General features: G+C 42.5%; 1 protein-coding gene across 2 annotated transcripts in view; it reads left to right on the forward strand.

Moving 5' to 3' along the window:
- The window catches only part of LOC126528446 (uncharacterized), a 46,068-nt gene that overhangs the window by 13,216 nt on the left and 18,631 nt on the right, over positions 1-14,221 (forward strand). Inside the window, exons 2-4 of one of the 2 annotated variants that reach the window (XM_050176330.3) lie at positions 5,897-6,031; positions 11,293-11,478; positions 13,278-13,739. In XM_050176330.3, coding sequence (XP_050032287.2) covers positions 5,897-6,031; positions 11,293-11,478; positions 13,278-13,739 — 783 coding nt within the window. The remainder of the gene's footprint in view (positions 1-5,896; positions 6,032-11,292; positions 11,479-13,277; positions 13,740-14,221) is intronic. The other variant, XM_055069335.2, reaches the window with a different exon arrangement.

A 14,221-nucleotide genomic window follows, 5' to 3' on the forward strand; every position in this document is an offset into this window, starting at 1 on the left:
ATAATATCAACGATCACGTTACAATGAGAGTGCTACAGTGACTTCATGGCACGAAAACAGCCAAATTTGAATCCTTTGCTACGCAATTAGACTAGCTTTGCAATTATATAACTTAGACACCACAGAAAAGAAGGGACAAGCACAGTGCTGATTTTCAGCTGGTTTATTCTTTTCAAAGTAAATGCTTTTATATGATTCATGGAAAAAGTACAAAAATATGTGTAACAACTGAAAAAAGAGAAAATGTAAATAAAGAAATGAAAAAATGACAAAGTCGCATTTTTCCCGGAAGGCTAAGCATCGATTGTGATAGCAAAGTAATAGACAGCCATACAAAGTAAAAATAGTAGTTTTATCCGCCGTGTAAACTTGCAAACATTCGCTTAATAAGTAAATTAACAAATATGGATTCAGCACGCACAGGCAAACATGAACACATCACACTCAATAAGCACAGACACTTGCTGTCTAAACGGTGGTGCGAGGAAGCGTGGCAGCAGCAGTGAGCAAAGTGACCTTTATGCTCTCTACCACTTCAGTATAAACTGAGTGGCAAGAACGCAGCACGAACAAGCGAGCGAGCGAAGTGGCTACACTCTGCCGTCAACACAAATTACTTTCTAGATAGGGTGCGTGCTGCCGCAGAATATACAGTGCAAAGCTGCTCCCCCTGCCTCCCCTCCCCCCAGAACCTAGCATGCCGCCTTCCGTTGCGTACTTCCTTCCCGCTTTCTGCCCTTGCACGTGTGAGATTGAGCCGCTATCATTGGCTCCTCCCGCATGCCTTCACTCGCATATAGAGCATACAGCGCGCGGCGATGGTATTATTGCCTGTGAACTTATTGGACTGTGGCCTCTATGTGTTATATGGCTGAATAGACCACTTAGTTCAATGATCCTAGATCCATTTATCAGTTATGAGAGTTAAGTCTGGCTGCTGGGTGCATGTGCTGAAAAAGTAATAATTGAAAAAAAAAATGCTCAAGCTGCCACGCCCACCTGCACATCTTTGCCAACCCCACTTCTATCCCGTGCATCCTGCACGACGTGCCTTTGTAATATTGCCCTACACACCACCTCACATCACGTGCCTCTTTCCTGTCTCCCCTACACCCCTCCAACATCATCAGCACAGTCAACTGGTGTATTGGAGGGGTGGTAGAAAGACAGGAAAGTGGGCACTGGAAGCCAGGGATGCATAGGGCGATACAACAATGGTGTATCATGCAGTATGTACAGCACACACATGGTTCAGTGGCTCGAATATTTTTTTCCTTGATATCGTCTTCCTTTTGTTTGAACCAGACACCCTTTATACACGGATTTGTTATAGCCAATAATGCAGCTTGAGAAAATTGTACTAAGTAATTTTACCATCGAACACAATAAAATTCACCGTGCCACATCTGCTAATTATTACATCCAAGTAATGTCAACACTGGTAATGCTATAAGTGGGTTCGACTGTACTTTTTTCTGTCTAAATAAATTCTTCGAATGTTTGTCTCTTCTGTTCTTTCATCCAACCCAGTTATAATAATTATCACATATAATGGGATTTTCTTAGCACTTGAACATTGTTATCAGTAAGTTTGACTGTATGAGGTGGTCACGATTATAATGTAAAGGTGCATTTGGGGAACCTGAGAAAAAGAACTTCAGTATGCACACTAATTAAGCTGATAAGAATAGTCAACAGATTATTCATGCTTGGTCATGATTGTTTAAAATATGTAATAATTGCAGCTCTTGTGAAAAATTTTTGCATTTTATAGTATGCGAATTTCATCTCGAGGCGTGACTTCATGATAGCTCAAAGTTCACCTTGAAGTGTGATCTTATGTAGGCGTGGTGGGCGCTGCCGTAAAGCACGCATAAGGCAAAATTCGCACTTCTGTGAAGTCGCACCTCAAGATGATATTCACATATAACTTGCGACATGCCTTAAATTTTTAAGTTCACTCCTAAATTTTTCAATTCTCGGTGCAGGTTATATGCACAAAAGTATGGTACTGCCTCATTTGCCAAAGCTTATTATAAGTTGCAAAAGGTTGTGCTACCATATAAAGTCTTGACAGCTGGAAACCTGGCACTGCTGCCATTATATTGAAATAGTAACTGGATCTATTAGCCTCCCATATAAGGCAGCGGTTGACCTTGAGACCAGCAGTGCAGCGGTGGCATAGAGGTAGAGTATCTGCCTCGTGTGCAAGAGGACCGTGGTTTGAATCCCGGTGCCACGCAATTTCCCACTGGATTAAAAAAAAATCCGCATGTTGATTAAATTGCATACACAGGCATGGAATGTGGCCTGATCCCAGTGACCAGAACCGGTAATGCACTGCCTCACCAGAGCAGGATTGGCCACCCTGGTGCAGTACTTGCCCACAACCTCCTATATGAATACAACATTCAAACCCCGTCCCTCGGTCCCCAACAGCTGCGAAACAACTGACCACGGCGGTGGTCAGACTTGTGACGCAGCAGAGGGTGCTAAGAATCCCTGGATCCGGACAGGCCGCCATTGGAATCTGAATGTTACGTTTAACACTAGAACGTTATCTAGTGAGGCGAGTCTAGCAGTGCTGTTGGCAGAATTAGAGAGCAGTAAATAAGATACAACAGGGCTCAGTGAAGTTGGGAGAACAAAAGAAGCATATATATATATTATACAGTGCTAAAAAGCGGGCACGTCCTGTGCTACCAGGGCTTAGCAGAGAGATGAGAACTAGGAGTCGGATTCCTGATTAATAAGGATATAGCTGGTAACATACAGGAATTCTATAGCATTAACGAGAGGGTGGCAGGTCTAATTGGAAAACTTAATAAAAGGTACAAATTGAAGGTCGTACAGGTCTACGCCCCTATATCCAGTTATGGTGACCAGGAAGTCGGAAGCTTCTATGAAGACGTGGAATCGGCGATGGGTAAAGTCAAAACAAAATACACCATACTGATGGGTGACTTCAATGCCAAGGTAGGCAAAAAGCAGGCTGGAGACAAGGCAGTGGGGGAATATGGCATAGGCACTAGGAATAGTGGGGGAGAGTTATTATAGAGTTTGCAGAACAGAATAATATGCGGATAATGAATACCTTCTTCCGCAAGTGGGATAGCCGAAAGTGGACATGGAGGAGCCCGAATGGCGAGACTAGAAATGAAATAGACTTCATACTCTGCGCTAACCCTGGCATCATACAAGATGTGGACGTGCTCAGCAAGGTGCGCTGCAGTGACCATAGGATGGTAAGAACTCGAATTAGCCTAGACCTGAGGAGGGCACGGAAGAAACTCAGTTTCTTCCGTGCTCAATGATCAATGAGTTAGCGGTAAGAGCGAAAATGGAGGAATTCCAGATCAAGCTACAGAACAGGTATTCGGCTTTAACTCAGGAAGAGGACCTTAGTGTTGAAGCAATGAACACCAATCTTGTGGGCATCATTAAGGAGTGTGCAATAGAAGTCGATGGTAACTCCGCTAGACAGGATACCAGTAAGCTATCGCAGGAGAAGAATGACCTGATCAAGAAACGCCAATGTATGAAAGCCTCTAACCCTACAGCTAGAATAGAACTGGCAGAACTTTCGAAGTTAATCAACAAGCGTGAGACAGCTGACATAAGGAAGTATAATATGGATAGAATTGAACATGCTCTCAGGAACGGAGGAAGCCTAAAAGCAGTGAAGAAGTAACTAGGAATGGGCAAGAATCAGATGTATGTGTTAAGAGACAAAGACAGCAATATCATTACTAATATAGATGAGATAGTTCAAGTGGCTGAGGAGTTCTATAGAGATTTATGCAGTACCAGTGGCACCCACGACGATAATGGAAGAGAAAATAATCTAGAGGAATTCGAAATCCCAAAGGTAACGCCGGAAGAAGTAAAGAAAGCCTTGGGAGATATTCAAAGGGGGAAGGCAGCTGGGGAGGATCAGGTAACAGCAGATTTGTTGAAGGCTGGTGGACAGATTGTTCTAGAGAAACTGGCCACCCTGTATACGCAATGCCTCATGACCTCGAGCGTACCGGAATCTTGGAAGAATGCTAACATAATCCTAATCCATAAGAAAGGGGACGCCAAAGACTTGAAAAATTATAGACCGATCAGCTTACTGTCCGTTGCCTATAAAGTGTTTACTAAGGTAATCGCAAATGGAATCAGGAACACCTTAGACTTCTGTCAACCAAAAGACCAGGCAGGATTCCGTAAAGGCTACTCAACAATAGACCATATTCACACGATCAATCAGGTAATAGAGAAATGCACGGAATATAACCAACCTTTATATATAGCTTTCATTGATTACGAGAAAGTGTTTAATTCAGTCGAAACCACAGCACTCATGGAGGCATTACGGAATCAGGATGTAGACGAGGTGTAAGTAAAAATAAGACTGCGGCGGCTCCACAGCCACCGTAGTCTTCCATAAAAAAAGCAACAAAATCCCATTAAAGAAAGGTATCAGGCAGGGAGATATGATCTCTCCAATGCTATTCACAGCGTGTTTACAGGAGGTATTCAGAGACCTGGATTGGGAAGAATTGGGGATAAGAGTTAATGGAGAATGCTTTTGGGAACTTGCGATTCGGTGATGATATTGCCTTGCTTAGTAACTCAGGGGACCGATTGCAATGCATGCTCACTAACCTGGAGAGGCAAAGTGGAAGGGTGGGTCTAAAAATTAATCTGCAGAAAACTAAAGTAATGTTTAACAGTCTCGGAAGAGAAGAGCAGTTTACAATAGGTAGCGAGGCACTGGAAGTGGTAAAGGAATACATCTACTTAGGGCAGGTAGTGACCGCGGATCCGAATCGTGAGATTGAAATAATCAGAAGAATAAGAATGGGCTGGGGTGCGTTTGGCAGGCATTCTCAGATAATGAACAGCAGGTTGCCATTATCCCTCAAAAGAGAAGTGTATAACAGCTGTCTTACCACTACTCGCGTACGGGTACAAACCTGGAGGCTTACAAAAAGGATCCTACTTAAATTGAGGACGATGCAACGAGCTATGGAAAGAAGAATGGTTGGTGTAACGTTAAGGGATAAGAAGAGAACAGATTGGGTGAGGGAACAAACGTGAGTTAATGCCATCTTAGTTGAAATCAAGAAAAGGAAATGGGCATGGGCAGGACATGTAATGAGGAGGGAAGATAACCGTTGGTCATTAAGGGTTACGGACTGTATTCCAAGGGAAGGGTAGCGTAGCAGGGGGCGGCAGAAAGTTAGGTGGGCGGATGAGATTAAGAAGTTTGCAGGAACAACATGGCCAGAATTAGTACATGACCGCGGTAGTTGGAGAAGCATGGGAGAGGCCTTTCCCCTGCAGTGGGCATAACCAGGCTGATGATGATGACCTTGAGGCTAAGGATTCTGAGAAAAAAGCCTTGCTTTTTATTTGAATAAATTTGGTACATGGTTGAGCCACTAGTGCAGACAATGCATGCATGAAAAGCTCCAGAGAATGTGGCAAACCTTAATTGAACACCATATTTTTTGTTTTCATAATAATGAAAACAAAAACAAGAAATTATAGTGAAATCAAGTGTTCGACGAAAACTCGTCTGGTTGGGATTGCTCATAGTCAAGGGTAAACTGATGTCAATCAATGCAACCAACCAGCTCAGCTAACTGATGTGAACAAGGCCCCCATATAGGAGCAGAAACATCTTGGTTTCGTATTCTTTTAATGTTTTTGGTTTGCATCTGTTTTACCCTTGACTAAAAAATCAGTTTTTAATGGGTCTAATTGTTTAAAAAAAATTTTTTCTGTTCAGTTTTAGTTTATGCACTGTTTCTACCACCTCATTAGCTGACGTAAATGTTCGGGGTCTGTAGGATCTCAGTATTGTGACTACTGTAGGTAAACTAGCATACTTCTAAAATTTTTGCAGTAAAAGTGGAGCCAGGACCTGAGACTCAGCTTGCAAACCATGCTCACCTCAAGTCTGAGCCTTCTGAGACTGACTATTCTGAGACGGCTAGTTCTCGGGACACAGTAGCTGCTAACACTGAATGGTTCAGGAACGGTAAGTATTTTTGAACACTAGCTCATGGCTTCTGTGCCAGCATAATTTGTCATTTGTGATTTGTACTGCTGAGTCTCATATTGAAATTTATAGAGTGACATGTGGTGCTAGTGAGATCATTCAGCAACCGTATGAGCCTTGTTTTCATAATGTTTTCCATGGCATTGTCAAGAAAGCACTTGTTCATTGGGGTCAAAATGCAAGATTGCTTGTACAGTTTAGATGCACGTTGAAGAGCTCCAGGTGGTCAAAATCAATCCAAAGCCTTTCACTAGAGCTTTCTTCATAAACTACTTTGGTAGTTTCAGGATGTTGAACCCCATAATTTAATTTAAACTTAATAAGCATTTTTAATTCACTTAAAGGTTTCATCACATTCTTTGCTTGCATTGTGGCACCTTCACTTCAGAACAGCAAGTTGTTTTATTATCGCAGACAATTATTCTTGCCATTTAATATTTAGCCAATATTTATTGTAACACTATGTCATATGTCAATCACAAGATCTAAGTGAAGTTTGCACAGCAGCATTCATGATGGACAAATAATTTCTCATGTTCAATGCCATTCTTTCTAATTATTTTTCTGATGTCTTGAAAACTGTTGAATGGTACTTATTAGAGCTTAATGATACAAATCATTGCAGTTGAGAAAATCAGGAAGGACATATTAATTTGTAAAAAGTGAATAACAATGATCTGCATGATAGTTTGCAGACAGAAGGGCATAGTTTAGGTAAATTCTATAGGCAAACTCTCATTACATGCAACTATTAGTCACATAGTTTTCATGATGTTCATAGTAGAAAGTTTTTACATGCTGTATCAGTTTATGATACTGTGCCTGTCTGCCATCGTTATACCGATTCTATTGATATGAGTGCTAACTGCGCATGTATTAGCCCACTGAAGTGCTTAGGAAAAGAGTAGTTTAAGGCTGCTAGCACCTTAGTGATGGAAATGGTTTTCCATCAATGCTTTCCAGTGACATTGTTTTTGCCGCTATGGAATATCGTATGACTGCTATGCCCGGGAAGCGCTGCATTGCAGATTGTGCCCTGGCGGCCACATTTCTGCGGGGGTGAAGTGCGAAAACACCCATGTGCTGAGATATAGGTGCATGTTAAGGAACCCCTGGTGGTCCAAATAATTCCGGAGTCCCCCACTATTGCATGCCTGATAATCAAATCGTGGTTTTGGCAGACAAGTTTTGTAGAGATTGTGCATTTGCCCCCATGGTCATGCAAACTAACATATTGCACAGAATCTGCAAACCGTTGGTGCATATAATTGCAGGAGCTAGCATGGATCACTAGTCTTAGTCATGGCTACGTCAGCATGCTTTTTGTATGATTTCAAATGAGGCAAAGCAAAAAGTTGACCTGCTTTTGCAGATGCGTGTTGTGTAAGTATGCTGAATAGTTGATATGCATCTGGGTGTCCTTGCTCTTATCATGTTCGTTTTTGTTTGATATCCATCTGCAGTTATGACCTGGCCACTATAGCATCCTTCCTTAAAACACATTTCTGTGCGGCCTCTATGTTGACAACTCATGTCGATGTCTATGCCGATGCATGTCCACATCTCGTGCCTCAACAATTCTCAGCAAATGAGCTCATCAGAACTTCCTGCCAAAAAGCTCCACGCAAAGAAGCAGCTGATTCAGGCCGTATTCAAGGAGTGCGAATGAGAGCTTGTCGAAAAAATAATGCATGTTTTGGGCAACTTGGATTCCGCCAGATCTGCCTGCATCGGTGTCTCATACTGCAGTGATTCATGCAGTACTTTGCATTACATAGCTTTCAGCTACAGTTGAGTCTGCCATACCTTTTAGTGACTTCAGATCATACAGTTTCCCGGTTAGTAAGTTCTTGTGCATTGTTTATGAAAAGGTATGTACAAGTTTCTACTGCATATCTTACTAATTGTCAATTACTGCATCATTCGCATAACAGGAAATGCAGCAGCACCTCTTTGGCTGCTCTACCCCACTCTGGTCTGTCTGTGTGACCTTGATATGAGGGCTGCAAAAAAAAAAAAAAAAATATAATCTCTAGCCCTGCATCTGCAGCTTTATAAGCGAGCACCTAATCTCGGTGTTATGCCAACAGTTGAGAAAGGGCACGGAATACGTAAGACAGTAGAGTGGAAAAGCACCACCACAATCATGCTGCTATGATATCGATGCGTGTACGCGGCTCGTGTGGAGGGTTGGAAAGTCTTCAGAGATGTTCAGTGCATGCAAAAGCAGCAAAGCCAGTTGGATAGACCATCAGCCCCACTCACTTGCCTGTAATGGAAGTTGAATAAAGTATATGTGCTGTGCGAATGGCTCTCGTATAACTTAGCGACAAGAAAAAAAAAACGCACAATGAAAAGCAAGAGAGCATGTACGTTGCCGAAACCCTCTCCACTTTTAACTTGAGCGTTGATCGTTAGCTCCACCAGCTTGATGACGAAGTGCTACAGTGACAATGTGCATGTTGCAGTTTGTACTGAACACAGTGGTACATCAATATTGTTGCCTTTACTCGTAGAGAAATTGGACAGCATTCTTGTTAAAAAAGGTAGACCATAATTTCTTTCTTTTTTTTATGTGAGTCTGTATGTGAGAACAAGTGCATGCATTCTCACTAATGCTAGTCATACAACTTTGTGGTGTTGTCTCTGATATATTTATACATATACAGTAACACCTCATTACCACAAACACTAAATTAACAAACTTTTCAGGAATGCCCTGCTAACGGCTTATAGTTTCAGCGTAAAACTATTTCAGTACTACAAACTTCAGAATACTGTACTTTTCAGAATAACGATCATTATACAGTTTCTGTGTCGTGTAAATGATGCCTCAATACTACGAATTAATATTTCGCAATCGGGGGGTTCTTAGATTTCCTAGGCTAGCAGACGACAAGGTGCAGAAAGGAGATTCTGCTGCGCATGAGTTCGGAAAACCCAAGATGGCGCCAGGAAAGAAAAATGCGGGAGGGGACTTCATTTTTGTTTTATTTTTATTGTGGAGGTGACTTCGCATCAGGTTTTGTGAGTGCGGGCTCCGGCCAGACAAAAGTCACGAACAATGGAGGCGTGTCTCTTCCTTCTTTTGCCCTTCTTTCTGTGCTCACCTCTTCTTTCTTTCGCATGGCCATACCAGCTACGCGCGCGGGGTAATGTAACTATATGCTTGCGGGGATGCCACGCAGTGGGTCGGCCCTTCTGGATGGTGTCGTTTACAGATGCTTGCACATTGGAATAGTTCAGGTGTTCGCCTCTTGCGAGACAGTTGTGTATACAGCAAGGAATGTGAAAAACAAACAGACAAAAGGAAACATTGTGATTTGGAGGTGACACGGAGGTTCCTTGTTGTCAGTTGTTTTTCTTGGCATCAGCGTCTCTTTTGCACATGCCACTTTTACTATAGGGTGCTTTGGTCGTGCACGGCGGTAGCGAAATCTATGAAGAAGAGAAACAGTGCAGGCCAAGAGCCAGCAGCAATGCTATTATGGATAGCTCATACGGCAATAACAGATAAACTGATGGATAGAAAGGCAGAATGGTTAATTTTAGGGCTTTCACTATAGCAACCTTTCAGAATAACAAACAATTTTCTGTGGTTGCCTGAAGTTCGTCATATCGAGATTTCAGTGTATTGCTTGTTTGGTCATGGTATAAAGTAGTAATGTGACTACTTTTGTGTCTCTATAACTGACATTAGCATTCCTTTATTTATAGGCTTTTCTAATACATTTGAATAATTTTATATGCTATATGCTATTTTCTGGATATATGTCATTTCTTTTCCTAGGCGCTGACTGTTATGCTGTTACAAAGGTCCTTCAAGCACTTTTAAAGCGTTTGCATACAGCAGTTAATGTGATTAGCATCGTTAAGGTGCATTACAGACTTTAGGGGTCTACGTGGCTGTTGGTCTGTCTGCCTGTCCATGTCTCTAACCTGTTTCCCTCTAACTTGTGTCACTAGGTACTCTATCGTCTAATGAGCAAAGTATCAGGCGAGCAGTGCTGAGGGAAAAGGGTTCAAAACCAATTGTGGTGTCAGCTTGGGTCAGTGCGTATGGCGCACTAGGTTTATGTTGCTCTTCAGTGGACCTCTTTGATGATGGATTGGGTCACTGCATATGTGCTGCTCTTCAGTTAAGCTCTTTCATGTAAACGTGGGTCTCTGGGCATGTGTCATGAACTTCTTTGACATCAACTTGGATTGCCAGGCAAGTGCCATGGGTATGTGCACACACTCTTGAGTTACATAAAAATCATTCAACATGTATCCGGGCTTGTGCAGAATCGAGCCCACATAATAAATAATTGGAAAATCTTGTCTGGATATGTATTCCTGCACACATCAGCTGTGAGCTACACGGTGCAGCTGCTAGATGGTGCAGCGTGTCCAGAGGAAAGCACGAGAGAAGAATCGGGCTGCACACACACCTGATACATGATGCATCTCTTCTTTTGGCAGTATGGTGTGTGGCTACATTGCCTCAGTACTAATCATATTAACATCAACATTCATCATGAGATGAATTCTGCAGGAAAATATTTTTGTGGGGGAAGAAATCCGGCAGGACCCATCTCGCAATGAGTGCCAACGTTGCTGTGATTAGCATTGAAGAAATGTAGCGACACAGGGGTGCTGCACTTCCAGCCGGATAGTTGAGATCACACATGCAAAGGTCTCAACGTAAGAGGCTCTTCCTGTGACACTGCCAATTATAGCATGTGACCTCAGTAAATAGAATGCTGAGCACGCAATACTGCAACTGTGAGTGCACTGTGCAGCTAAAATGGAAAAAGAATAAGAATAAAAGGAAGCACGTCTTGCGATGTCAGTGTCCTTCAGCTTCAGTATGGAAGCAGACAGGGAAGAGAAGTCACTTGTGGACGTTTGTCGAGGCAGAAGGAGAAATTGTTTGTGGAGGCTCTGAAGTTTGCCTTCTAGCATCAAAGCAACATGGTATTTTGATTTTTGCTATCTCCCCTAATAATGAACCGATTTGAAATCTTGTCGTGAGACGCCTCCGGCTTCTAGTGTATAAACAAAATTAGCAATTGGGCCTGGTGAGGGGCTTTAGTGTCCTATGCTTCAATTAAAATTTGGATTTATAAAAAATGAGTTTATGAATAATTTTACTTTGGGCATTGTGGCATTAAGCAGCTGAAGTGGACAAAGCTTGTGATAGCGCAACAAGCTACGGTTGCAAATCATTTGTCATTTCTTTTCTTATCCATTAAAAGAGGGAAGCGATCTTGATACGAGCACAGAGGAGGACAGTCCCATCAAGCCCGCTGCCATGCCACCTCCACCGGCTAAGCGTGGCACGAAACGCGGCAGAAAGGTCACAAGGTTCAGCTGCACCCTGTGTCACTTTGTCACAAAACGGAAAGCAGGAATGGTGCTTCACTTGAAGAAGCACAAGCGGGGTGAGTAACTTTTTTGGTGTCTCACTCCCGTGGCATATAACCCTTTCAGTGTCGGGTTTTTTCAGAGGGGATGCGCTCCCAGCATCGGGATTTTTTTCTCGGGCATTATATATAAAATGAATGGAGTGGTTTGTTTTCGATTGTGCAGACGAAAAAAGTTACATGGATAATAGCAAATGCAGTCTTAGCATGGTTGTCACATTCCTATCTTGGTTTTGTATCTCCGACTTAGTTTCATTCTAATGCTCACCTTTTCACACTAGCGCCCCCGTGTCAGGGTGACAAAAGAAAAAAAAGCTTATGGATCGTCAAAAAAAGCATACTCATTAAAGTGCACTTCCATTAATATAACTACGGGTAATTTGATTTTTAAGTTAATTCGATCCCAGCTGATGGTACAGGCCAGTGCTCATGCATTCTATGGACCCAACCTTGCAATATTTTGATGCTAAAAGTGCCCTTTGCTGGATAATTCAAACTTGACCAGTTAAAATGCACGTGCCTGATCCCTATGATGACCGATAGCAACCCCTTTAGGGGCAGCGTCTGTCTCGGCAGAGCTTAGGGAACAGTGAATGCCTTTAGTATACGTCATCTCTCGAAAAAAACGCCTATTTTCGGCCCGCCGAAGGCAGCTTTTCAAGCAATAACCATAGCTCACAATATTTCATTATAGTATTTATGTTATTCTAACGTGCGCCTATTTTTTTTAATGAAAATTGCCTGCGTGGTGCAATCGGACACGAAACGAAAACTGCATTCGCGATGCTTGCGTGCTTTGCAGCTTACCACGTATGTATTGCGGCAAAGCGGACTGTAACAACTGTGTGGCGAAGTTGACTTTAAGAAATCGGCCGCCACTGTGCAACAATGTTTCTCGCTAAAAAGTTGGTTGCTCGTTCAATATATACTTTGTTTTGGAGTTTTAATGACATTTCTACGTTAGTTTATAAAGTGGCCACGTGTTTGATTCGGGGGGAGAGTTAGAATCGGGCAAATACTTCCAAATGAATCAGCAGTGTGTTCTGGCATTTTTTTTTCCCATCCCGATGCCACCCGCCGGATAATTCGATCATTTTTGTCGGTCCCGTGAGGGTCGAATAAACGGAAGTTGAGTGTATAAAAAACATGTGAATAACTCATGTCCATTGCTGCCCAGGGTCATCGATGTATCGCTGATACAAATATACTGTTTCTTTCTGATGTAATAAGGCTTTATTAATCCGCATGCTAGGCGTCCTTGCTTTTGCCATGCGTGTTCTGGCTGAATTGCTTAAAAACATTTTTCCTCTACTCTTAATTGGGGGAATGCAAATATGTGTTTTTGGTATTTTATTTCTCTTGGCATTGCTACTCAACTTGGTCAGAGAATATGAAAATAGAACCAAATGCAGAAAAGATGCTTAAATGCTCTGGGTCGTTGTGCTTGGTTGAATTTGTTGAATACAAATAAAACTTACATGAACAAGTTTATAGCAAGAATTGTATATGAAAAAATTTAATGTGAGTGGGAGTTGTGTCGTATTCAGCTCACTGGCAAGAATGAAAGATAAAAAAAAAACTGCACTGAATGTACTCTTCACTGAACCAGTCAGGCATGAAAGGACTGTTTTTGGTTTTATCATCACTGTCCAATACACATGCATAGTTGTCCTCCACCTTGCTGTGTAACCCAATGCCTGGTCTTCTTGCATATAGTTTTCATGTCTTCTACATTTTCCTGCCTCATTATATGTTATCAGTGCGACTAAATGTTTAGTGGTGGTAACTGGTAGTGCATATTATAATGCCTTTTCCAGCTGCATCTTTGCCACAAGCTGCACCAAGCCAGACAGAGGAAAGAAACGAGAGTGGGAATGATTCCAGTGAAGATGAAATGGCAAGCAAAGATGTGGATGCCAGTCCAAATGCTACAGCCACTCCAGAGAAGAATTTAGAGAAAAGCAATGGCCAACGTGACCTGAGTGAAAACAGAACAACTGTGGACTCTGAAACATCGAAGGAAACTGCACCATTCCAAAGCCAGAAAGAAGACTGGAGTGATGAAGACACTGGCTCATTAACATCTGCCTGTGGCAGCAATGAATCCCTGCACAAAGACGAGGATAGGAAGTCACCTCAATCTGCACGACACAGTTACAAGTCGCGTGGGGATCTATGCACTGTCACTATCAAAGAGCCGCTTCTGCTGAGATGCCACGTGTGCCCATTTACGACCAAGTACCAGGCAACGCTGTTTCTCCACATCAAAGCACATGCAAGTGAGACACTTCTTAACTTTCTTGTTGCATTGAGTTATCTCTGGTTTAGTTGCTAAGATGTGACAAAGGTTGCCTACACGAACTGGACAGCACAACTTTTTCCAGAGTCCTAGCTAGGTTTAAGTTAGACAGCTTGAGCCTCTTGTTGCACAGCGTTGGTATGATAGAAGTGATTGGTTGCCACAGTGAAGTGATACACTACAACCTCGTTAAAAAAAAAGTTATATAAGGGTACCTAAAGTTACTTGGTTATATCTATTATATTGTTACACACGAGGTGTTTAACGCAGAACCAGATGAATCTGGTTGATAGGCGCGGTTGTTGAAGAGCGGTCTCGCGGCAGCTTGGCCAACGTCGTTCTCTTCTTTCTTCTCATTGTCTCCGCGGCAGGCGTGGTTCATGACAGCTTGTGACATTTCCCCGCTGGCAGACGAAGCCCGCCGGGCGAGTCAGTCATCTCGTGGGTTGTAACGCCTCAGAC

Source organism: Dermacentor andersoni, chromosome 9 (assembly GCF_023375885.2).
Source record: "Dermacentor andersoni chromosome 9, qqDerAnde1_hic_scaffold, whole genome shotgun sequence".
Taxonomy (NCBI): Eukaryota; Metazoa; Arthropoda; class Arachnida; order Ixodida; family Ixodidae; genus Dermacentor; species Dermacentor andersoni.